The 25,833-nt window shown below is 46.4% G+C and overlaps 1 protein-coding gene across 1 annotated transcript in view; it reads left to right on the top strand.

The window, feature by feature from the left end:
* LOC119973445 (reelin-like) overlaps window positions 1-25,710 on the top strand; it is a 415,628-nt gene extending 389,918 nt beyond the window's left edge. Inside the window, 10 exon segments of the mRNA XM_038811578.1 lie at window positions 1,730-1,836; window positions 3,301-3,543; window positions 5,592-5,767; window positions 8,555-8,628; window positions 11,861-12,022; window positions 13,115-13,272; window positions 15,054-15,273; window positions 16,141-16,338; window positions 24,033-24,131; window positions 24,363-25,710. Coding sequence (XP_038667506.1) covers window positions 1,730-1,836; window positions 3,301-3,543; window positions 5,592-5,767; window positions 8,555-8,628; window positions 11,861-12,022; window positions 13,115-13,272; window positions 15,054-15,273; window positions 16,141-16,338; window positions 24,033-24,131; window positions 24,363-24,459 — 1,534 coding nt within the window. The 3' untranslated portion in view covers window positions 24,460-25,710.
* The last annotated feature ends 123 nt before the right edge of the window (window positions 25,711-25,833 follow it).

Below are 25,833 nucleotides of genomic sequence, written 5' to 3'. Positions count from 1 at the left end.
GGTCAGTGATGGCGCCGAAGTGAGTGGGCCAGAGCAGGGAGGCCAGAGGGGGAACTGGAGATGGGGGGGGGGGGGGGTGGCGGAAAGGGTGCTGGAATAGGGCGCTGGAGAGGCTGCGGAGAGAACTAGAGTAGGGTGGGCCAGAGAGGGCGCCGCAATGGGGAAGCCCGGAATGGGTGCCAGAGTGGAGGGAGGGACCGGAGAGGGAGCCAGGGTGGGGGGCCTGTAGCAGGCACTGGAGGGGAGGGTTGGGGGTGGGCGACCGGAATGGGTGAAGGAGCAGGCTTCGGAGTGGGCGCTGGAGTGGGCCTCGAAGCGGATAGCTGGAGCAGGCTTCGGAGTGGGCGCTGGAGCGGGCCTCGAAGCGGAGAGCTGGAGCAGGCCTCAAAGCGGATAGCTGGAGCGGGCCTCGAAACGGATAGCTGGAGCAGGCCTCGAAGTGGAGAGCTGAAGCAGGCCTCGAAGTGGATAGCTGGAGCAGGCCTCGAAGTGGATAGCTGGAGCAGGCCTCGAAGCGGATAGCTGGAGCGGGCCTCAAAGTATATAGCTGAAGCAGGCCTCGCAGCGGATAGCTGGAGCGGGCCTCGAAACGGATAGCTGGAGCAGGCCTCGAAACGGATAGCTGAAGCAGGCCTCGAAGCGGATAGCTGGAGCAGGCCTCGAAGCGGATAGCTGGAGCGGGCCTCGAAGCGGATAGCTGGAGCAGGCCTCGAAGCGGATAGCTGGAGCAGGCCTCGAAGCGGATAGCTGGAGCAGGCCTCGAAGCGGATAGCTGGAGCAGGCCTCGAAGCGGATAGCTGGAGCAGGCCTCGAAGCGGATAGCTGGAGCAGGCCTCGAAGCGGATAGCTGGAGCAGGCCTCAAAGCAGGGAGCTGGAGCAGGCCTCGAAGCAGGGAGCTGGAGCAGTCGCCGGAACAGGAGCCTGAGTGAGTCTCAATTAAGGCCTCAAAGCGTGAGAAAGAGGAGTGTGGGTGTGTCTGCGTGTTGTGTGTGTGGAGGGGTGTGTGGGATGTGTGTGGACGTGTGTGTGTGTGAGAGAAAGAGACTTGTGTGTGCATGTGTGTGTGAGAGAGAGACAATATGTTTGTGACAGGTATGTGTGTGTGTGACAGGTATGTGTGTGTGTGACAGGTATGTGTGTGTGTGACAGGTGTGTGTATGTGTGTGTGAGACCTGTGTGTGGGAGAGAGAGCAGGTGACGTGTGTGTGTGTGGGAGAGAGACCTGTGTGTGTCCTCTTACAAATGAATCTAATCACCGGTATAGCTACACCTTTACATGGGAAGACGTGCAGCTACACACAGCTTGATGGTGCATTTTGCACTGCTTCCATGGACACCCTCATTGTCACAGACAGTTGCCTGAAATGTGACCCCATGGATTCTAGCAACTCTGAGGTGAAGGTAACAAGCAAAATCTGATTGTGGTCAGTTGCAGTACAGCCTTTTTGCTCTTTTGCATTTACATCATGGGTGGGATTTTCCAGCCCTGCCCACTGTTGGATCGTCCAATTCTTGATTGTAAGAAATTATTCTCTAAAAGCTGGTTTGGATGATTCCTGGAAAAAAACTTTGTGCCCCCTTTGAATAATAAGCAACTGGAAAGTCTCCTCTCTCCTAATAATGAGTTTCTGCTTAGTGCCAATAGATATCCCTCTGCTATTTAGAAGTATGTCTTGACTCATTGACAATTTCAGGTGTACAACATTAATGCTGGTCTTTTATACACAGATTTGTGCAATATTGGGCCAGAATAGGCAGTGAGAGCAACATGACCACGTGTCACCAGCCTACTTGTAGGAAGGAAGGGGTTTTGTTGGATTATTCCACTGATGGAGGTGAGGTATATCTCTATTTTTATAACACTAATTAGCTGCCTCTTAACCATGTCAAAATTATGTTTTGAATCAGACTAATTGACAGGACAAGCAGGTCAGAAAGAGAGGGAGAGAGATGTTGACAGCCAAACGTGGTAATTCGGTAAATACCCTGCAGCTAATAGCTAGAGTTCTGGTTCGGAGCATTCAGAGACATTGCCTTCTCCCCAGTCTACACCGTCACCACTGAACTGTACTACTTTCACTGTGTTCCATAACATTCCATTTTGGTTTTCTACAACATTGTCCTATTTAAGACAAATAGGAAATATTTATTCCAAGCAACCTGGACCTTTATTCTGAGCAACTTCTAATTCTAAAGGCTGTCAAACTGTGACTGCCCATTGAGGAGCTTGTAACAGTTGGAGATAAACTTTTAAACACCCCAATGTGATTTTCTCAATTTCAGTAGTGAAAATGTGAATTGATCTCGGATTTAGAAGTGTCACCATTCATTTCAATCTAAACACCTGACAACATCTTCCCTGAATTGCCCCCAAAGTTAACCCTAATCCCTGTTCTTTAAGAGAACAGTTAATTTCTTTGCACAGCTCTGCCGAGTTTCTCACGGTTAGATTTACTGAACACTGTCAAATTAGCAGCATTTTTCTGAAGCATGTGGACCCCTCAGTACGGTGGTACAGTGGTTAGCACTGTTGCCTCACAGCGCCAGGGACCCCGGGTTTCTTCCGGGTGCTCCGGTTTCCTCCCACAGTCCACAGAAGTGCAGGTCAGGTGGATTGGCCATGCTAAACTGCCCCTTAGTGTCCATTGATGTGCAGGTTAGGTGGATTGGCCATGATAAACTGCCCCTTAGTGTCCATTGATGTGCAGGTGAGTGGATTGGCCATGCTAAACTGCCCCTTAGTGTCCATTGATGTGCAGGTTAGGTGGATTGGCCATGCTAAACTGCCCCTTAGTGTCCATTGATGTGCAGGTTAGGTGGATTGGCCATGCTAAACTGCCCCTTAGTGTCCATTGATGTGCAGGTGGGTGGATTGGCCATGCTAAACTATCCCATAGTGTCCAAAGGTTACAGGGTTGTGGGGATAGCATGAGGGATAGGCCTAGGCAGGATGCTCTTTCAGAGGATCGGTGCAGACTCGATGGGCCGAATGGACTCCTTCTGCACTGTAGGGATTCTATGAACGAGTGCTTTTTTGACTGTCAAAATCCATGCAAATTTGCAGAGACTCAGCTCATATCCTTGAATAAGATAACAGGAGGCCCATGTGGAGCATAAAGATCAGCATTGACTCATTGGGCTGGATACAGTAAAAGTCCGTGTAAAGATTCCAACCATAGTCACCATTAGGCAAAGACATTGATTAAAATTACTGACATGGGAACTTTGAGATAAACCTCTCCATTACATTTCTGTTGAAATCATAAATTCTGCTACTCATTAATTTCTCATGACTGTAGGAATCACCTGGAACCTGCTGCATGAAATGGATTACCAGAAATATATTTCCGTGCGCCAAGATTATGTCCTTCTCCCAGAGGAGGCTCACACCAACACAACTCGCCTGCGATGGTGGCAGCCATTTGTTGTTCTAAAAGGCCAGATGGTAGCAAGCAAAGAGCGTGCTCAGTGGGCATTGGACAACATCCTGATTGGAGGATCCGAGATCAACCCAAGTCAATTAATGGATTCGTTTGATGATGGTAAGATGGAAACATTAGATTGGTGAATGGTGCTGATGACAGTTAAGAATTACAAATGGAAGAGTTTGGTGATGGCCTGATAGATAATGAGAACCGGGCCGGGAATGGTTTGGTAGAGCCCAGTGCCAATCACATATATGTTCGCAGATACAGGATGGTTGGAAAAGTAGTCTTTGTATCTCCTCAGCATTGGCATTGCAGAGTACAGGTATGCCTTGGGACTGGTTTAGCACAGGGGGCTAAACAGCTGGCTTGTAATGCAGAACAAGGCCAGCAGCGGTAGTTCAATTCCCGTACCGGCCTCCCCGAACAGATGCCGGAATGTGGCGACTAGGGGCTTTTCACAGTAACTTCATTGAAGCCTACTTGTGACAATAAGCTATTATCATTAACCAATGGGAAAGCATTGCTGTCACCCAAGCTTATTACAGGCTCAAACATCATACAGCTGAGGGCAGAATTTCCCGATCCTTGATTGTCTGAGGCAATTACTACATAAGATAAAAGCATTTCACCCCGAGTTTCCCTCAAGGAGGACTTCTTTTGGAAATGGTTTTCATGTTTTGTATTTTCCTTTGTCGGTCTAGGCCTGTTATTTTGCCGGCTTTGATATTCTTGTTTCTTCCCTTTCACACCTCCTATCATTACAAGGAGGTTCACTACCTGAAATCCGAGAATTCAGCATTTCCCTGGGAACTGCTGTTTGTCTCAGAGAGCTGGCGGTTGGAGGAGTCGTAGGAGGGGAAATGTTCCTCAGGAATACACAAAAGCAGGTCAACCTCCAGCTGAGGTCACCTGGCCCAAACAGACAGTAGCCAAGAATATGTGTCCACGGATCCCACCAGATCTTGGTTATATCAAAGAAGATGTACTTTCTCCGCCAATCCTTTTCTGCAGGTCAGAATCATGCCCTTGATGTTCCATGTTGCATTAGAAGCAAAAGAACAGTCTTGAAATATTGCAAGTGCATCATGCAACTAGGTTGTATTACAACAACTCCAGTATGATACTCTTGGAAGATGTAAATTTAGTAAAATTTCTAAATGTATTTTATATCACAAATGTGTGTGCTTTACCTGCGGTATGAATATGCATGAAATACAATTAAAGAGCTGCAATGTTGTGTGAAGGCTTGACCGGGGTGAGCAAAGTAAATATAGAACAAGTTGTAACGTGTATACTTGGACCATGCTTGTCTGATTTCTTAAAGTTTTTTGGGGGAAAAAATTAGAGTACCCAATTATTTTTCTTTCCCAGTAGGAAGTCTTACAACACCAGGTTAAAGTCCAACATGTTCGTTTCAAAAGCTAGTGTTTGAAACGAACATGTTGGACTTTAACCTGGTATTGTAAGACTTCTTACTGTGCTAACCCCAGTCCAACACTGGCATCTCCACATCATTTTTTTTTCCCAAATAAGGGGCAATTTAGCGTGTCCAATCCACCTACCCTGCACATCTTTTTGGGTTGTGGGAGTGAGACCCACGCAGTCATGAGGAGTATGTGCAAACTCTGATTTCTTAAAGTGAGCATTGTTTGCGTCATCCCAAATCCTGTAGTCATGTTGTCAGAAGTATTATCCAATTAGGTTTGGTTCAAGTTGCATCACTCTGACACTTCCTCAAAGACACCGTTTTGTGCCTTCACATTCCACCTGCCACTTTTCAACCCCCTAACCAAAACAAAGGCTGACAGAGAATTAAAATGTATTTATAAAGGATGAAACAATATCCATTTCCCCTATTTGAGCACTTACTTTTAAGTATCCAGTTTCTCTTTAAATCTGAGGCGTTCATTTCACATTCCCATCAGGCTGGCTCCCTGCAAAATGTCAAAGTTGAACATAGAGCTATGAATAATTATTCAAGGGAACTAATCTGCAAATTAGCAGGCAATCAACTCACTGCACTGCGGGCTTCCTTAGTGCTGCCAGAGAAACTTAAACTGAATTTTGATCACATAATTGGTGCATATTTGTGCTGTTAAACTATAAAATGTAGATAGCAGATTTATTATCTGGTTCCTAAAGACCTCCTTTTTCTCCTACAGAAGGCGTTAACCACGATGAAAACTGGATTTTCTATCCTAATGCAGTTCGTACAGCAGGTTTCTGTGGTAACCCTTCGTTCCACCTCTATTGGCCTAACAAGAAGAAAGATAAGACGCACAATTTGCTGGCATCACGAGAACTTATTGTAGCACCAGGATACATACTACAGTTCAGAGTAAGATTCAATTCGGGTCATTTAATACTTCTTATACCTCCGTCATACCAAGGCATCCCCGAAAATCAGGGTCCATAATCCATACACCACAGAAGAATGAAACCAAAAAGAAAATGCTGGAAAATCTGAGCAGGTCTGGCAGCATCTGTAGGAGAATTATGCTCTGTTTCTCTGGAATGAAAACAATGGGTGGAATCTTGAGGCCACACTCGCTGCCCAAGGAATGAGTGACGAAGACAGAAGACCTCTCACGAATCGGGAAACGCGATTCTCTCCGGAGAGATCGAATTTCCGGATTTTCCCTGCCCTCGCTGTCAACGTCATGAAGTTCCCACTCACAAAGGGCCTGAACCTCATTGTAATAAATTTGAATACATTTCCATGTACTTAGCGCCCCACTCCCCCACTCCCCCCGCCAAATGATCCCCCCTCACTAAATATTCACATATTTGTCTGATAAATTTGTCTAATCCCTCCTTAAATTTACTCACTGTCCCAGCATCCACCAAACTCTGGGGTAGCGAATACCACAGATACATAAACTTCTGGGACAAGTAGTTTCTCCCCAACTCTGTTTAAAATTTTTCTACCTCATCCTAAGACTATGAAAGATTTTTAAAGATTTCCCCAACACACTGGTGTTAAACTTGCCTTCATATGGCTTCCAGGTCTGTCTTCTGCCAAATATGAAGTAATAAAGTTATGTGACTCCCTTTCAAACTCTCAGTGCTCTCTTTCAATTCCTGCCAAACCTGCAAAGGGTCTGAGTGAAAACCCTACTAATGTCATTAGCACTTCTTTCATATTCATGGGCGCATAATGTCTGGAGGACAGAATAGTTTGTTTTAAAAGCAGCTACCATTCTTACATCAACATTAGTAATGGTCTTCCTGTCTAGCTGCTCTTCTGCTGTGACAGCAGCTTCCCTAAAGAACCAAGAATGGGATTCTGTAGTGGTTCCTTCAGGTTCTTTTTTGTGAATGAAGGTTAGTTGTGGCACTGCGTAGGCAGAATTTATTTTTCAATGTTGATTTAGGCAAGTTGACAGGAAAGCAAAGTTACAAGTGATGTGAAAGAAAGCAGCAGATGAAAGGAAGTAGAACACATTAGCTTGTCTACATGGGTTTGAGTTAGTTGGCTGCCAGTTTCACCCAATGATGATTAAAACTGGTAGTGGCACAAGATCTATCACAAGGTGGAATCTTTCGATCTCCAGGAACTGACAGTGCAGCGGAAGGACAGGAAGTGAAACCAATGGTGAAGATACCGTAGCTGCCTTCAGATAGGTCGGAAGGGAACCAAGAGGAGCAGTTCTGTGCTGGATAATGCAGAAGAAGTGTGGCATGGTCAGCTATATCAGACACTGCAGGAAGATTGAGCAAGAGGGATAATAGGGGCTGGTTTAGCTCACTCAGCTAAATTGCTGGCTTTGAAAGCAGACCAAGGCAGGCCAGCAGCACGGTTCGATTCCCGTACCAGCCTCCCCGGACAGGCGCCGGAATGTGGCGACTAGGGGCTTTTCACAGTAACTTCATTGAAGCCTACTCGTGACAATAAGCGATTTTCAATCATTCATTTCATAATGAAAGTCTGTCTCAGAGGGTGTCATTTATGACTTTCGCTGAATTGGTTTGATACTGTGAGAAGGATAGAAGTTATTTTGGGGAGACTCAAACAGGTCGTTTTGGGCAGTACAGAATTAAGATGCAATGACGATTTAAGTAAGGTTGGAAATGAGGCAGTAATTGACTGGGGTAAGTTTTTGAAAAGGAAGGCTACAGTGAGCGAGAGGGTGGATTGGGGCTTAGTGACTCTTTTGAAGGGAACTGCCTTGAAAGAACAGTGCCTGTGGAAAGGGAGTCGCATACGGTATCAGCTAGCATAAGATTCGCTCGAGTGCAGGGGGAGTTAAGTGGTTTAGAGGGAGGTGGCTAGGAGGCGAGTGAGATCGGGATCAAGGAAACAGGGAATTGGACTTATGGACAAGGTAAGCTTTGAGAGAACAAGAGGCGACATAGACGAGGAACTGCAAGACCAGATTTGGTGAGAGATTGTTGGAATATGGGACAATGGATCACATTACTCCCCTATTTTAAGACTGTTTCGGCCATGCCAGTCTTTAGTTGTCACTGTAGGGCAAATGCCTTGAAATAGTACATTGGCACAGGAAGTGAAACCAATGGTGAAGATACAGTAGCTGCCTTCAGATAGGTAGGAATGGAACCAAAAGGAGCAGTTCTGTGCTGGATAATGCAGAAAATTCCAGTTTTCTGCCATAACTTTGGTAGGGGAGCATGGAACTCCCAGAGAAACAATGGAAACAACCGTTTTTAGCCAGTGACGTAGACTCGCTGGAGTTTCCGCTGATTAACATTTACTGTTCAAAGAAAAAACTCTAAGTGGAAATTGAATATTTCTCCAGTTCTAATTGTGCATGTGGCAGGTGACAGAGTGAGCTGGGTGAGCTGGATGTTCTTTCACGATTTGTACATTCTTATGTCTCTTTCATTCAGTCTTCTGTTGCTCGTGTGTTGCACAAGGAGCTTCTTCACCTCATTGAATCTATCCCATCCCTGGATCTATCTCATCTTCTTTCATCACAGCACTGAATTCTACTCATTCTAACAATCAACTAGATCATCAGACTGCTTGTTTGGTTGTAGGGACAAAGGAACAGCAGTATCATATTGCCAAAGTGGGTATCAAGCATGAAATGTACCTTGTTATACCTCTATATTCATTAAATTGGATCTTTCCTGGTGTTTATCTTCTCTATTGTGTTTCCAGATTGTAGTTGGCTGTGAAGCTGATTCTTGTGGGGATCTGCAGTCTGTACTGCTGGAATACAGCAAGGATCCAAGGTAAGTGGCAATCCCAAAAAAGGTTTGTGACTGACGGGTGGACACGTTTGCTACAAAGGACATTGCCATTGGCTTGAAAGAATCCAACAGGATAAGTAAACTTTGGGAGTAGGAGCAGGCCTGGAATTTCAGCAATTTATGATGGAAAGCTTCATTATCATGTTGCCAAAATCACATGCTGTGATTTGTGATACTCAGAATACAGGTGATTCCTGTCACCTGATACTCCTACGCTCGTAACGTTCACCAGTAAACACCATTTTATTCTATAGCATCGGCAGTGTGAGAGCAATGTGTGTGTCTTTAAGGTATATGGTGCATGAAATGTTGCCATTACAGAATGGTGTTTTAAATGTTCACTCTTTGATTCTCGAAAAAGGGAACCAGTTCCAGCCTTAAGAGAAATAAACTTCAATAATGTATTCAACTGCATGAGAAGTTTCATCATTACGTTTTAAGAACTTTAAAGTTCTCCTCATCAATAAGGTTTTCAGTTCAAGCATAAGTAAATATATCACTCGTACATTTTGCCTATCAGCAAGCCACAAAAGATCATATCGATTTTTTATGAATGAATTGTTACAAGGTTTAACACTTATGTTCTAAAACAGTGTATCCTTCTAACAATAGAATGAGAGAGCCACCATAGAAATATTAGTCCGGAACATCTATCCCTGTGTGTCCAGCCCATAAGGCAGGATTTATTGGATGGCGGAGTTTCCTTCCCCACCACCGGAAGAGTTGGGAAGGGAAGGCACCACCGCCAGTCATAGCAACCCAGCAAACATTTAATACTCCGAGGAGCATTCATTGGCTGGAGGTGGGACTTTCGTCTGGGTAAGGGATGGAAGTCCCACGCAGTAGAACTGCTGGTCATTCTGATTGGTTGGCTGCTCTGTACCCCCAGCACCAGCAGTGGCCAAGACAGAGATACAGGAAGCGCCTGATTCTCAGCCTTGCAGTTCAAGGCCAGGTGAGGGCACAATGGGTCTCACAGCAAGGAGGAGCGATGAGGCTGACGGGGCTGGGGTCTTGATGCAGAGACTGAGGCGAGGGGTGTGAGGGAGCACCCTTGTGGGGGAAAACTTTCATGCCCAAGACCCAAGCAGGCTGACCTTCTGGGCCTCTGCCCTGCCCCTCAACTCTTCCTGCCAGCAGAAAAATTGAGGCCAGGCTGAAGACGGCCCTTAAAATTGACCACTTGAAAGCCTTAATTGTGGGAAGGCTTTACCCATCTCCTGTAAAATTGTGGACAGGTCGGGGCACACAGATGGACAACCCGGGGAATTTTGCAGGCCCCACCTCCTAAAAACCTACCAGCAGAGAATTGTAAAACACACGAAGCAGAATTTTATGTTCCCTGCTGATGGATATTTTAGGCAGGGGGAAGTGATTGTAAAACGTTTTGTGTTCCTGTCTGCCCTAACCTCTCCACAGTTTTAGGCTGGATCAGGCAAGATCTAGGCAGGCCTGCCAGCCTTCGTCTCAGTTCAGGCCATTCAGTGGTCAATTATTGACCATTTGAAGGCCGTTTCCCAACCTAGCCTCAATTTCCAGACAGGTGAGAGGCATTCAGAGGCTGGAGAAGCCCTGTTCAGGCCTTGGTTAGAAGTGGGTAGGGGCCCTTCCATCAGCAACTTCCTTTTAACATCTGGCTCCCACCACCAAAAGATCTGACCCCTATGGGGGCTGTTCCCTCCCACCCCCAGCCTCTCCACCAACACCCCAACTGTGTCTGTCCACTGCCCCAGGCCTCACCTACCCCCCCTCTGCCCTGAGACCCCCAAAACTTACCTGGCCCTGCCCTCCTGGGACTTAGGCTCTGGGGACAACTTATAGCCTCACGGTAGCATGGTGGTTAGCATCAATGCTTCACAGCTCCAGTGGTCCCAGGTTCGATTCCCGGCTGGGTCACTGTCTGTGTGGAGTCTGCACGTCCTCCCCGTGTGTGCGTGGGTTTCCTCCGGGTGCTCCGGTTTCCTCCCACAGTCCAAAGATGTGCGGGTTAGGTGGATTGGCCATGCTAAATTGCCCGTAGTGTAAGGTTAATGGGGGGATTGTTGGGTTACGGGTATACGGGTTACGTGGGTTTAAGTAGGGTGATCATTGCTCGGCACAACATTGAGGGCCAAAGGGCCTGTTCTGTGCTGTACTGTTCTATGTCTATGCTGTCCACTGCAGCTTCTGGTATTGCAGGGATTAAGGAGCTGCCAGCCAACAGATTGGTGGGCAGCACTCTTGTGGCAGGACTTCTGCCCAACTAAGGGGTGTAAAACCGGCTTCCAGCTAATTAACTCCCATTGGAGCATGAAATGGCTGTGGGTCAGCCAGCGTGGCAGGGATTGTGTTTGCCGCCAACTCCCCAGATGGCAGGAAGGGAAACTCCACCATCCAGAATATCCTGGGCATGGTTTTTCCACCCCTTCATTTTAACTGATATAAATTCATGGGTTAGGAATAGCAAACATGGAGAATCTCAAACATAAAATATATTAAAAGATAATTCGACTACCCCAGGCTTTCAGTCACAAGTTATGCATATCAGGACATTAAGGCTGCAATATTATAATTCATGTTTCATGTTCCCTTTAAGCATAGGTTCCTGCTGGGATGCCAGGGTAGACTCTTGTGGTGAGTGGGTAAGAGTAGAGGAGGGACAATGAAAGTTGATGTCCCCCATTATGTTCCAATCTACACTTCAAATTCCAGTCAGAGCCCAGCCTCCATCAATGGCCTCTGCGACCTATTTGAAGTGATTTTTTTTCTGTAGACTGAGGCACTTTGGGTGATGACTCAAAAGTTATTTTAAAGGATAACCAATCAAACTGTTTTTGCTGCATTTGATGGTGGATCCCATTATTTTTTTTAAATAAATTTAGCGTACCCAATTAATCTTTTCCAATTAAGGGGCAATTTAGCATGGCCAATCCACCTACCTTGCACATCTTTGGGTTGTGGGGGTGAAACCCACACAAACACGGGGAGAATGTGCAAACTCCACACGGACAGTGACCCAGAGCCGGGATCGAACCTGGGACCTTGGCGCCGTGAGGCAGCTGTGCTAGCCACTGTGCCACCGTGCTGCCCTTGGTGGATCCCATTGTTACCAGGTAAAACATAACAGCGCTCCTTTAATTTGACAACTGAATAGTTAGGACCAGGGTTCTAGAAGCATTTTTAATGAATTCCTGTCTCTGCCTTTATTCAGTGAGGTATTTATTTACCCTTGCAGGAAGGACTCCTGGTCACTCGTGCAAACAGAATGTCTTCCTTCAACGAGCAGCAACATTGGCTGCTCCCCATTCCAGTTTCACGAAGCCAGTATTTACAGTTCCGTCAATTGCTCCAGCTGGAACAGGGTCACCATCCAACTCCCGGAATATGTTGCATCCAGGTACGATTCAGAAAGGGGAATTGTCGCTCCTCCACATTTTATTTACTCTTCTTCTAATTTTTTCGATCCTAAAACTATGAGAGATATCAGGTTGCTAGTCTAACATCCTATCCTGTAATTTGCTCCAGTTAAGCGCTGCCACATTTCTGCTCATTCCATTAGTTTGCCCAAGTCCTTCAAGGATTTTACATTGCACTTTGCTATCTGTCATCCAATCCATGTGACTGTATGTCCCTTAATTCCTATTGTTACCAAAGTCTGTTATGTCGTATCCTCTCTCATGTGTTTCAAAAATCCAATTAAACTTCACCCTTTGCATTTCTCTATTCTTTTTCAAAAGCTTCAATAAGGTAGGTCAGGCATGACCTGCCTTCTCGAAATCCGTGTTGAATAGACCTGGTTAATTTATCTTTCTTCCACATGCTTTAAAGTTTGATCTTTCATTATAGATTCCAGTGCATTGCCAGGAAGTGAAATAAGATGAATTGGCCGAAAATTTCCTGTCTTATCTCATAGAAAATACAGTGCAGAAGGAAGCCATTTGGCCCATCGAGTCTGCACCAACCCACTTAAGCCCTCACTTCCATCCTAACCCCATAACCCAATAACCCCTCCCAACCCTTTTGGACACTAAGGGCAATTTATCATGGCCAATCCACCTAAACTGCACGTCTTTGGAATGTGGGAGGAAACCGGAGCACCCGGAGAAAACCCATGCAGACACGGGGAGAACGTGCAGACTCCGCACAGACAGTGACCCAAGCCAGGAATCGAACCTGGGACCTGGCGCTGTGAAGCCACAATGCTTACCACTGTGCTACCGTGCCTACTTTGCTTTTGACTTTCCATTTAATCTGGACCAAGTCCCTTCTATATCTCAGTATAAACTGCCTTTTTTCCCTCCCCAATCAGTTTCCCACTTCTTATTTTCCTTTACTTCTGTTGTATCTTAAACCGGTCCCCAAATATCTCTGTAAATTTAACTCCTCAAATTGCTCTCTTCCACTCCCTGGAACCAAATCAAGTGCTAGTTCCTTGTTCCAGGGGCAGCCTATTCACCAGCTACATAAATGTTGCTGATTCTGTTTTCAGCGCCACTCGGTTCCGATGGATTCAGAAGGAGGGCATCACAGAGAAACAAAGCTGGGGAATTGACAATGTATACATTGGAGAGTCCTGTAACAAGCTCTGCAGTGGGCACGGATACTGTAGAACTGGAACAATCTGTATTTGTGACGAAGGTTATCAAGGTACTGGCTCTAATGTTTCTATTTAAAATGAACCCAGTTCAGTGCTGCTATGGGAGGAGGTATCTGACAGGCTAGGTGACAATATCAGCACTACATTCACCTAAAACCTTAATATCTGTCCTGCACAAGACTCTCGTTTTGGAAGAAGATTGAGGACTCCTCAAGTAAGAAGCACTGAGGAAGTGAAAGACTCCGGGTTCTTGGAGGAGATTTAGGAGCGACATAATAGGAAGGGAGGAGGCAGCAGTGACACCCAGATGAAATGAAACATTGGCCCTGATATTTGCTGGATGAAAGGAGGAGTTATCAAACTCCACACCTGGGGCGGGATTCTCCCCTACCCGGCGGGGCGGGGGTCCCGGCTGGATGGAGTGGTGTGAACCACTCCGGCGTTGGGCCGCCCCGAAGGTGCGGAATTCTCCACACCTTTAGAGGCCAATCCCTCACCTTTAGGGGCTAGGCCCGCGCCGGAGTGGTTGGCTCACTGCCGGCCGGCGGGAACGGCCTTTGGCGCCACGCCAGCTGGGGCCGAGGGGACTCCGCCGGCTGGCGGAAGTCCGCGCATGCACGGTAGTGTCAGTGGCTGCTGATGGCATCCCCGTGCATGCGCGGGGGGGGGGGTCACCTTCCCGTTGACCATCGCAGAGGTTGATGGCCCACGCGGAGGTGAAAGAGTGCCCCCATGGCACAGGCCTGACCGTGGATCAGTGGGTTCCGATTGCGGGACAGGCCACCGTGGGGACACCCCCGAGGGCCAGATCGCCCAACGCCCCCCCCCCCCCCCCCCCCCCCCCCAGGACCCCAGAGCCCACCCGCCCGCACCGCCTGGTTCTGCCGATAAGGGAGGTGGTTTAATTCACGCCGGCGGGGCCGGTGTTACAGCAGCGGGACTTCGGCCCATTATGGGCCGGAAAATCGGGTGGGGTGGTGGGGGGGGGGGGGGGGGGGGGGGGATTCCTGCTGCCGCCCCCCCCCCCGGCGCCGGGTTGGAGAATCCCGCCCCATGTGGGTTTTTTTCTGGGAAAAGCTGCAGCCGAGGATCAGGTACGTTTTCTGGTCATCGGGATGGAGACTGGTGGGGAAGAGGTAGGGACCAGGAGTTAGGGGTTAGTCATGAAGGGATCATTGATCAATGGTGGCAGTTGGAGAGCAAACTATGAAGTTCAAAGGACGGGGTTTAATGGAGAAATCAGTGAGGGGGTTAGTATATTGGGGGGAATTGGAGGTTTAGAAGAGATTGGAAGGGGATTGGAGATTAGGGTGGGGTTTAGGAGAGGTCAGAGAGGGGTTCCAAGGGTTTTAGAGGAGATTGTGGAGATGGGCAATTAGACGGATAGCGAAGGCAAGATAACGGGGGGTGATTGTGGAATCGAACAGATTGCTGGGGACTGGTCTTGGAGAGTTATGGAGGTTTGAGGTTATATACAGATTAACTTGTTAGATCCGAATGAAACAGTCCTTACCTCCAAGATGTTCATCACCAGATATATGTGTCCAACATGTCTGCCTTCCTATATTTGCCGAGTTTCCAATGGTCCGCATAACCTGGTCAGTACAAATTTTAAAAAATAAGAAAACTTGTTTGGTAATAAAAGCCTGTAGCCCCTTTTAAAAGTTTCAATGACCAACCTGCCTCCTGATACAGGATCAGTTGCTTGTTCTTCATTCCGCCTATGTTAAAACTGGAAGCGGGTTGGTCTGAAACACGTTGACTTTTGAAAAATATAACTCCATAATTCTCTTTCAACCTTACCTAAAAGCTGCTTATCTCTGTTTTGCAGGAGATTACTGTTCTGTTGCAATCAATGACCTGCCCAGTTACATCAAGGACAACTTTGAGTCACCGCGTGTCACAGAAATAAACTGGCAGGTAATTCAAGGAGGAGCAATTGGCAGTGGATGTGGTCAGCTGGCACCCTATGCCCACGGGGAGTCTTTGTACTTCAACGGCTGTCAGACGAGACAGGCCGTAACCAAACTTCTGGATCTGACCAGGGCCAGGTACATTTCCTTTGAGAAATAACTATGAGAGTTGAGCTTCGCGTTGCCGAAAGGGGCAAAAAAACCTTTGTAATCTTCAGAAGACAGGGTTTGAAAAGAAAATTTAAAAAACAATTCCTGCATATGACATTGGAGGAGCAATAGTGTCAGATAAAGCTCGAGTAAACTGCAAAACAGTCAAGAAAGAGTAAACCTTGCATCAGTGAATCCTAAATTGTATGATGGAAATGTTGAAATAGGATGCTTAGATGTACCGGTATGAAGATAAATTTGCACTGCAGATTTCCTGCCACAGCACAGAGCTGCCATGCAAGTTCTCATTTAATTCGGGCTACTCTGTGACGGTTCGATAACCTCCATCCCAGACTGGCTGCTTCCACTTTGACATCACACCAACCTGGGCACTGGATCCCTGTCATTGGTAAATTGTCCTAATGCAGTCCAGTAAAGTATTCACCCAAGGCTACCTGACTCCTGCTCATCGTGAATGCTAGTCCAAATTTGCAAATCTCACTAAAGTGCAAGGAACTGCTCCAGGAAGCAATTTGCATCTTCCAGATTCAGCAACGTCATGAGGACAGCTTGATGTGAAGGAGATTCAAAAATGTTACTTAAAACACTGAGTAAAATCTGTGTCACTTTTTCTATTTTAACAAATGATGGGAGGACTCTTTGGACACAAAATCTAATCCCTCCAGACTTTCCTTTTTCTTTATAAACTTAATTTGTATAAAATTGCTTGTACGTTTCCTGAGATTGTTACCATACTTAATCCAAGGGAATCTTAACTGTACTGAGCTTAGCTATTTTTTTTCTGAATTTTGATGCTTTTTTTTTTGCTAAACAGAAAATGTGTTTTCTCTTCAGCAAAATCATGTTTGTACTGCAGATTGGCAGCACATCAGAGACAGTGAGCTGCAATGCTGACCTGACAGATCCCAATATTGCAGACAAGGCCATCCTGCTGCAGTACAGTCTGAATGGCGGAATCACATGGCATGTTATTGCTCAGCACCAACCAAAGGATTTCGTACATGCCCAGAGAATATCTTACAATGTCCCTCTGTAAGTATCTAATCTTCTGAGCTGCGAAATCTCTCAAACATTTCAATTCTAACATACATGAGGGGTCAAGATCTACTTCTGTAATAACAGGTATAATGGACTCAGAATTCCCCTATTGGTACAGTTATACATGCCATTGGGAAGATTCTAGGTTGAGCATTTCCAGCAAAGTTATAAATGTATTATTTCAGAAATAAGCAACACAGGAAATCATCCGAAAAGTACTTCCATTGCTGCACATAGTGACGAAAGGAATCAACCATATGACCCGAGAAAGCCTGCTCCATCATTCAATATGAACATGGCAAATTTTGGGCTTTAATTTCTCTTTCCTGCCTGCTCCCCAGATTCCTTGATTCTCTGCCTCCCTTAAATATATTCAACGATGAAGCATCCTCAACCCTTTGGTGTTGAGAATTAACAAGGATTCAAAACCTCTGGAGTGAAGTGATTTTTCCTCATCTCAATTCTAAATGATCGGCTCCTTATCTGAGGCGGTGCTCCATGTTTTAGATTCACTGACCAATGGAAACAATTTCTCAGCATCTATCCTCTCATAATCTTCTATATTTCAATGCGATCGCCTCTCATTCAATTAAACTCCAAAGAATGCAGGCCTAATTTACTCAGCCTCTCATTGTCAAACAACCCCCTCATCTCAGGGACCAATTTAGTGTGTCTTCCCTCTCTACTGACAACAACAAAGACTTGTTGTATTTATAGAGCGTCTTCAGCATAGTGAATGTACAAGTTGCTTCTCTGGAATTTTTTCTTTTTTAAATAATTTTTATTGGAATTTTTTACAGAAAATATAAAATATAACAACAAACAATGAAATGCAACAAAATAACCCATAACAACTGTAACACCCCCCCAAACCGTATCAACGCATGTATCACATCCCCCCCACCCCCCCAACCCCCAACAAGAGAACTTAAAAATAAATTTAAATTAAATAAACAAACATAGTCATCGTCCGTCCCGTCCCCCCTTTTCCCTCCCCTTTCCCCCCCTCCACCCCGGGTTGCTGTTGCTACTTTCCCAGTACCCTATCGTTGAGCCAGAAAGTCGAGGAAAGGTTGCCACCGCCTAAAGAACCCTTGTACTGATCCTCTCAGGGCGATTTGACCTTCTCTAGCTTAATAAACCCCGCCATGTTATTGATCCAGGTCTCCACGCTTGGGGGCCTCGCATCCTTCCATTGTAGCAAAATCCTTCGCCGGGCTACTAGGGACGCAAAGGCCAGCACACCGGCCTCTTTCGCCTCCTGCACTCCCGGCTCCACCCCAACCCCAAAAATCGCGAGTCCCCAGCCTGGCTTGACCCCGGATCCCACCACCCTCGACACCGTCCTCGCCACCCCCTTCCAAAACTCCTCCAGTGCCGGGCATGCCCAGAACATATGGGCATGGTTCGCTGGACTCCCCGAGCACCTAACACACCTGTCTTCACCCCTAAAGAACCTACTCATCCTCATCCCAGTCTTGTGGGCCCGGTGCAGCACCTTGAATTGGATGAGGCTAAGCCGCGCACACGAGGAGGAAGAATTAACCCTCTCCAGGGCATCAGCCCATGTCCCGTCTTCGATCTGTTTCCCCAGTTCCCCCTCCCACTTAGTTTTCAGCTCCTCTACTGACGCCTCCTCCACCTCCTGCATAACCTTGTAGATATCAGATATCTTTCCCTCTCCGACCCAGACCCCCGAAAGCACCCTGTCACTCACCCCGCTCGCGGGAAGCGAAGGGAATCCTTCCACCTGCCATCTAGCAAATGCCTTTACCTGCAGATACCTGAACATGTTTCCCGGGGGGAGCCCAAATTTCTCCTCCAACTCCCCCAGGCTCGCAAACCTCCCATCAATAAACAGGTCCCTCAGCTGTCTGATGCCCGCTCTGTACCAACCCTGAAATCCCCCATCAATGTTCCCCGGGCGAACCTATGGTTCCCCCTTAACGGAGCCTCCATCGAGCCCCCCACTTCTCCCCTATGTCTCCTCCACTGCCCCCAAATCTTGAGGGTAGCCGCCACCACCGGACTCGTGCCATACCTCGTGGGAGGGAGCGGCCACGGCGCCGTTACCAGGGCCCCCAGGCTTGTATCTCCACAGGACGCCCTCTCCATCCGTTTCCATGCTGCCCCCTCCCCCTCCATCACCCACTTGCGCACCATCGACATATTGGCCGCCCAGTAGTACCCCGAGAGATTGGGTAGCGCCAGCCCCCCCCCCCCCCCCCCCCCCATCTCTACCCTGCTCTAAGAAGACCCTCTTCACCCTCGGGGTCCCATGCGCCCAGACAAAGCCCATGATGCTGCTGGTCACCCTTCTAAAAAAAGGACCTAGGGATAAAGATGGGCAAACACTGGAAGAGGAACAAGAACCTCGGGAGAACCGTCATTTTGACGGACTGCTCTCTACCCACCAACGATAGCGGCACCATGTCCCACCTTTTGAATTCCTCCTCCATCTGCTCCACCAGCCTGGTAAAATTAAGCTTATGGAGAATCCCCCAACTCCTGGCCACCTGCACCCCCAGGTATCTGAAACTCTTCACTGCCCTCTTAAACGGGAGCCTCCCAATTCCCTCCTCCTGATCTCCCGGGTGTACTACAAAAACCTCGCTCTTGCCTAAATTTAACTTATAGCCCGAGAAGCCCCCAAATTCCGCTAACAGCTCCATCAGCCCCGGCATTCCCCCTTCTGGATCTGCCACATACAACAGCAGGTCGTCCGCATACAGCGATACCCGATGTTCCTCCCCACCCCGCACCAGACCCCTCCATCTCCCTGACTCCCTCAACGCCATAGCCAGAGGTTCAATCGCCAGTGCAAGGGGGACAGGGGGCACCCCTGCCTGGTCCCACGGTAGAGCCTAAAGTACTCCGATCTCCTTCCATTTGTGACTACACTCACCATCGGAGCCGCGTAGAGCAGCCTCACCCATTTGATGAATCCCTCCCCAAATCCGAACCGCTCCAGCACCTCCCACAGGTACCCCCACTCAACTCTATCAAACGCTTTCTCTGCATCCAGCGCCACCACTATCTCCGCCTCCCCCTCCACTGCCGGCATCATGATAACATTTAGCAGTCTCCGCACATTCGTGTTGAGCTGCCGTCCCTTGACAAATCCTGTCTGATCTTCGTGTATCACCCCTGGCACACAATCCTCTATCCTGGTGGCCAGGATCTTCGCCAGCAACTTGGCGTCAACATTGAGGAGCGAGATAGGCCTGTATGATCCACACTGCAAGGGGTCCTTATCGCGCTTTAGGATCAGAGAGATCAGTGCCCGCGACATCGTCGGGGGCAAAGCCCCCCCCCCCTCCCATGCCTCATTGAAGGCTCGCACCAACAGGGGGCCCACCAGATCCGCATACTTTTTATAAAATTCCACCGGGAACCCGTCCGGCCCCGGGGCCTTACCTGACTGCATTTGTCCAATCCCCCTGACTAGCTCCTCCAACTCTATCGGCGCCCCCAGCCCCTCTACCAGCTCCGCTTCTCTGGAATTTTATCAAACGGTATTTCACACTAACTTACATAAGGGGATATGCCAGATGGCCAAAACCTTGGTCAAAGTACGAGGTCTTGAGGAACACCTTAAAGAAGGAAAGAGAGGTAGGGTGGGAATTTCAGAGCGAGGCGCCTATATAGCTGTTGACACAGCCAGCGATGGCGGTATGATTAAAATCGGGGATGTGCAAAAGACCAGGATTGCAAAGCACAGATATCGTGGGCTGTTAATGGGCTGGTGGAGGTTAAAGAGATAAGAAGGGGTGAGACTGTGGAGGGATTTGAAAACAAGGATGCAAATATTAAAATCAGGGTGTTGCTTAACCTGGAGACCATGTAAGTCAACGAGCAAAGGGGCGATGGATTAATGGCACCAGACTTGATATGAGCTTATTTTTGGATGGTCGCAATGGGGTGGGATGATCACCATGGGAGAGAATCATAGAATTTACAGTGCAGAAGGAGGCCATTCGGCCCATCAAGGGAGAACAATATGATATTTTCCTCAGTTCGTCAATTTAGTGAAAAGAATCTGAGAATTTTTCAGTTGCACCCAATATAGCTTGGCAGCCTGCTAGTGTTGGACTGACAGCTGAGCCATTTTGAAGCCTCATTAAATGCCTGTGGCAAGTTATGGGTTCCAGGCTCACTGCAGCTCACCAGTTATGACGGGCAACCAATCACATTCTCCCCATGTTTGCGTGGGTTTCAACCCCACAACCGAAAGTATGTGCAGGATAGGTAGATTGGCCACGCTAAATTGCCCCTTAATTGGAAAAAATTAATTGGGTACTCTAAATTTATTTATTTTTTAATTTAAAAAATGATGGGCAACCAATCAACTGCTCCCATACTCTGGCAGCCAGAAAATCAGACCAGAGTTTTGAGTTCTTGCCAGCATCATTTAAATGGCTCCTGGGTAGATCATAGAATTTACAGTGCAGAAGGAGGCCATTCGGCCCATCGAGTCTGCACCGGCTCTTGGAAAGAGCGCCCTACCCAAGCCCACACCCCTACCCTATCCCCATAACCCAGTAACCTCACCCAACACTAAGGGCAATTTTGGACACTAAGGGCAATTTAGCATGGCCAATCCACCTAACCTGCACATCTTTGGACTGTGGGAGGAAACCGGAGCACCCGGAGGAAACCCACGCACACACGGGGAGAACGTGCAAACTCCACACAGACAGTGACCCAAGCCGGGAATCGAACCTGGGACCCTGGAACTGTGAAGCAATTGTGCTAACCCCCTCAATACCTCATGGAAATAGGCAGAATAGCACAGGACACATTCCACCCATTTATACCTGAACATTCCAATCATCAGACTCCAATAACTGGCAGAGGATCCTGACATACATATTAATTCCGGCCTTGGGTCACTATCTGTGTGGAGTTTGTATGTTCGCCCCTGCAAAAACGGCATATTCCAGAGTACGCTGCATGCCATATGGACGGCCTCAGGACATCACCTGAGGCCCTCCCCAATGCTCCGCCCCCAATGGGCCGAGTCCCCGATGGCATCGCTCACGTGTGCTCACACCATTCGGGGATCTCGCGTGGCGGCTGCGGACTGAGTTCAGAGCCGCCACAGTCGGGGGAGAGCCGTTCTGCTGGCAGGGGGTGGGCTGGGCGTGGCACGGCTGGTTACAGGGGTGGCAGTTTTTGCCAGGCTGTGTCCGTGCTCGGCCGGTGCTATGTTGCATGGCACGGCCACTGCAGGCCATCGCTGTGCCCATGCGTGTCCACGGACCGGCCCATTCTGCGGCTGTATCTGCAGGTAAAGCTGGGGGCTTTACACTGTGCGGCAGCTAGCCCCCCACCAGACAGAGAATCGGTGCGGGGGCCGCACTGACCTTCTGGTCATAAGACCAAACCGATCTCCAGCCTAGTGTGTTCCACCCTAGCTGGAAAAATGCTATAACAGCAGCCGCATCTGCCATCTCGACAATCGGATCAGAATGAATGAAGCTTCTTTGTTCCCTAATTGATTCCTCACTTTGACCCTGACTTTGTTGTTTGATTGACACATTGAACTAATAATGAGTCATAAAAACAATTATTTTGCTAATCATGGAAGCATTAATAGGTTTGGAGGTCTTGTGGCACAGTGGTAGCACTCCTAACACTGGACAAAAGCTCTGTGTCACCAGTGTTCATACCACGGTTCAATGGGCTGATAATCAGCTCGGGAATCCTTCCACCACTTTACCCATTATTCCACAAAGGAAAAAACTGTGTGGGTGTGCAGGTACACTAAAACAAAATAGGTTTTAATATCATTACTTACTCGCTCTTTCTATCCGATGTATAGTATCTGATTTGGTTTCTAATTTGTGTTTGATCGTGTGGTAATCCAAGGAATTATTATACATTAATACATATATCTTTGGGTCCATATGAGAGTGGACCCTGCTTCTCCGATCTACAACTGCATTTGAACCTTTTGGTAGTGCTTGACTACTCAAGGACTTCACAAAGTGCACTTGCACCACCCAGTGATAGCAAAATAGTACTGCATAAACTGTAACACTACTTGCATTTGAAATATCTTTTGCCACATAAAACAAAATCAGGAAGTATTCTTTTTAAAGTGTTTTGTGATCATACTAAAAAAGTAATGTCAATTTGTATAAATCCTGGGATGTTGGCACGGACAACCCTGCTGATATTAATAATAATAATCTTTATTAGTGTCACAAGTAAGCTTACATTAACACTGCAATGAAATTACTGTGTAAATCCCTTAGTAGTCATACTCCGGCTCCTGTTCGGGTACACTGAGGGAGAATTCAGAATGTCCAATTCACCTAACAAGCACGTCTTTCGGGGCTTGTGAGAGGAAACGGAGAACCCGGAGGAAACCCACGCCGACATGGGGAGAACATGCAGACTCCACACAGTGTGATTAGTGCTACACTGCCTGCTTCCTTATGAAATAGAAATCCCCAATCTTGCATGGAGATGCCATCTCACCTGAGCAAAGGGATAAATACCTTTATATTCAGTTATCCCGTGCTTGCTTCGCAAGCACATATACTGGAATTGGAATGATGCAGAGAAAAGTAGCATGGTGGTTGGGGGGGTTTCTTTGAGTTATTGGGGTGTTGGTTATAGAATATAAAACATAGAACGATACAGCGCAGTACAGGCCCTTCGGCCCACGATGTTGCACCGACATGGGAAGTCAAAAACTAAAGGCCATCTAACCTACACTATGCCATTATCATCCATATGCTTATCCAATAAACTTTTAAATGCCCTCAATGTTGGCGAGTTCACTACTGTTGCAGGTAGGGCATTCCACGGCCTCACCACTCTTTGCGTAAAAAACCTACCTCTGACCTCTAAGGCTATGTTCCCTCATGCTAGCCACCTCCATCCGCGGGAGAAGGCTCTCACTGTCCACCCTATCTAACCCTCTGATCATTTTGCATGCCTCTATTAAGTCACCTCTTAACCTTCTTCTCTCTAACGAAAACAACCTCAAGTCCATCAGCCTTTCCTCATAAGATTTTCCCTCCATACCAGGCAACATCCTGGTAAATCTCCTCTGCACCAGTTCCAAAGCTTCCACGTCCTTCCTATAATGAGGCGACCAGAACTGTACGCAATACTCCAAATGCGGCCGTACCAGAGTTTTGTACAGCTGCAACATGACCTCATGGCTCCGGAACTCAATCCCTCTACCAATAAAGGCCAACACACCATAGGCCTTCTTCACAACCCTATCAACCTGGATGGCAACTTTCAGGGATCTATGTACATGGACACCGAGATCCCTCTGCTCATCCACACTACCAAGAATTTTACCATTAGCCAAATATTCCGCATTCCTGTTATTCTTTCCAAAGTGAATCACCTCACACTTGGTTGTTCGAATGGGGGGGGGGGGGGGTTCTACTGTTCTTGATGTTTTGCATTGTTTTGTTTTATGTATAAAAGATTTAAATGTTAAGAACCAAATGAAATTATATTCAAGAACGATATATATATATAGATTCTGTTATCTCCAAATGGGCATTTTCTCTGCTGGAGCTCATAGCTATTGCAGCCAATTGTACCTTTTACAGATAACATATACAGGAAATCACTATTTCTAAAAACTTAACAAACAAAATGACCCCAAATATTGTAAAACTATTCAACCGCTAACACCTTGATCTTTATTACTGCAGGGAGGCACGAGTTAAAGGTGTACAGCTCCGGTGGTGGCAGCCACGTCATAATGGACCAGGCCGTGACCAGTGGGCTCTGGATCACGTGGAAGTGGTCCTGTAAGTATCTGAGTGCTGTAAAAGGGGTGATTTATTGGTATTCAGTTTTCTCCCACTATAGTCACAAATTATAATTGATTTTGCAAATTCTGAGAAGCTTCAAGAAAACTCATCAGCTGACTTTTGCTGCAGGTGAAGTCTACATAAGATGGAAAGCGAAGTTAATGGAGCTCTTTTTTTTTAGCATTTCTGTGCTTTATTCAGCTTCATTCTTTTATTCTTTCATTGCAGGACTCGTAAGCAAAACTACATGATGAACTTCTCAAGGCAACATACGCTCAGGCATTACTACAGCAGAAGACGAAGGTCCCTCAGACGAAACCTGTAAAACAAATTTCAGGCATTCATGTCATGTATCATGATCCTAATAAACAAAGCACTGTTTCTAATAAGGGGCCAATATCAGATATAGGAATATAATGAAATAAATAGTATGAAGACTACACAAATACAACATCTATTACACACTGTGAATTAATAAATGAAGTGGCTTACATTCTGAAATGTATTGTCGTTTAATCTTTATGTGGCTGTGTACTATGTGATGTGTTGCAATGTCAGTTACTGTAACAGTATTGTAAGCAAATGTAAAAGTATAATTTACTTTGCAATGTATCGATCTCCATAGGATAGTGACACAATAACACAAACAATATCAAATGGTGCTCATCACATACAAATGTGTGTAATGTATACTAAATATGTTTAAAATAAGGGAATTGGCAGGTTAGATGGGAATCATGCATTCCTCGAATAGGGAATCTAGAACAAAGGTAATTCATGAAATTCAAACTGAGACAGTTAAAACTGACATTAAAGTTGTTTCACACAAAAGATGTGACAATGTGGAATGCACTGCTCCAGATGACAATAGATGCACAACTATTTGAAATGTTTAGAAACAAATTGAGTATTTACTTGAAAGAAATAAAGGTATTGGGGAATATGAACAAAATTGGTATTAAAGAGGCATAGTTACCACGGCTAACAACATTTCAAAGCAACGGTGAAGAGGTAAATTTCTGTCTGTATATTTGAAATGTCAAACAATAGTTGCTTTCCATTATCAATAAAGGTTCACAAAAACACACAAAAAAAAATCTGTATTTCATTTCTTACGTTCAATGAAGAATGGCAACTTCAGAATTTGGTGACACAGTAAGATGGGGATTTTTGTGCATCTGAATGGTTTGCCATTTAAAACCTTCAACAGCTGACAGCATTACAGCCAACATTACAGTTGCAGTTTAAATGTGCATTTTTCTGGTTAAACACTAATGTTTTTGATGTGAATCCGAGCTGCCATTTGTGTCCTTTTGCAAAATTTCTTAGTGATGATGCTTATTCAATATGACAGCTTGGTGTTACTTGTGTTTTATTTTGAATTTGTTTCTACTGATTAAAAGCTGGGTCATGTTTGTAGCTTTTGCGTAAGAGTATTGTACTTTCCCAGCATTTATAACTGCTGTGTAATGTTATCTAAACCTAGATAGAATGAGTTAATATATCACAATGTTATTTACTGAGATAGATCCGAACATACTTTCAATAAAGCTACAATCACGGTATTACATTATTACTTTGTCGTCTTGCAGTTATTTTTTTCTCTTGCGTTACAGCAGTAACTACATTTCAAAAGTACTTCATTGGCTGCAAAGCGCTTTGGGACATAGTGAAGTTGTGAAAGATATTATGTAAATGT

Source organism: Scyliorhinus canicula, chromosome 11 (assembly GCF_902713615.1).
Source record: "Scyliorhinus canicula chromosome 11, sScyCan1.1, whole genome shotgun sequence".
Taxonomy (NCBI): Eukaryota; Metazoa; Chordata; class Chondrichthyes; order Carcharhiniformes; family Scyliorhinidae; genus Scyliorhinus; species Scyliorhinus canicula.
This window is presented reverse-complemented; position numbering and strand designations above follow the sequence as displayed.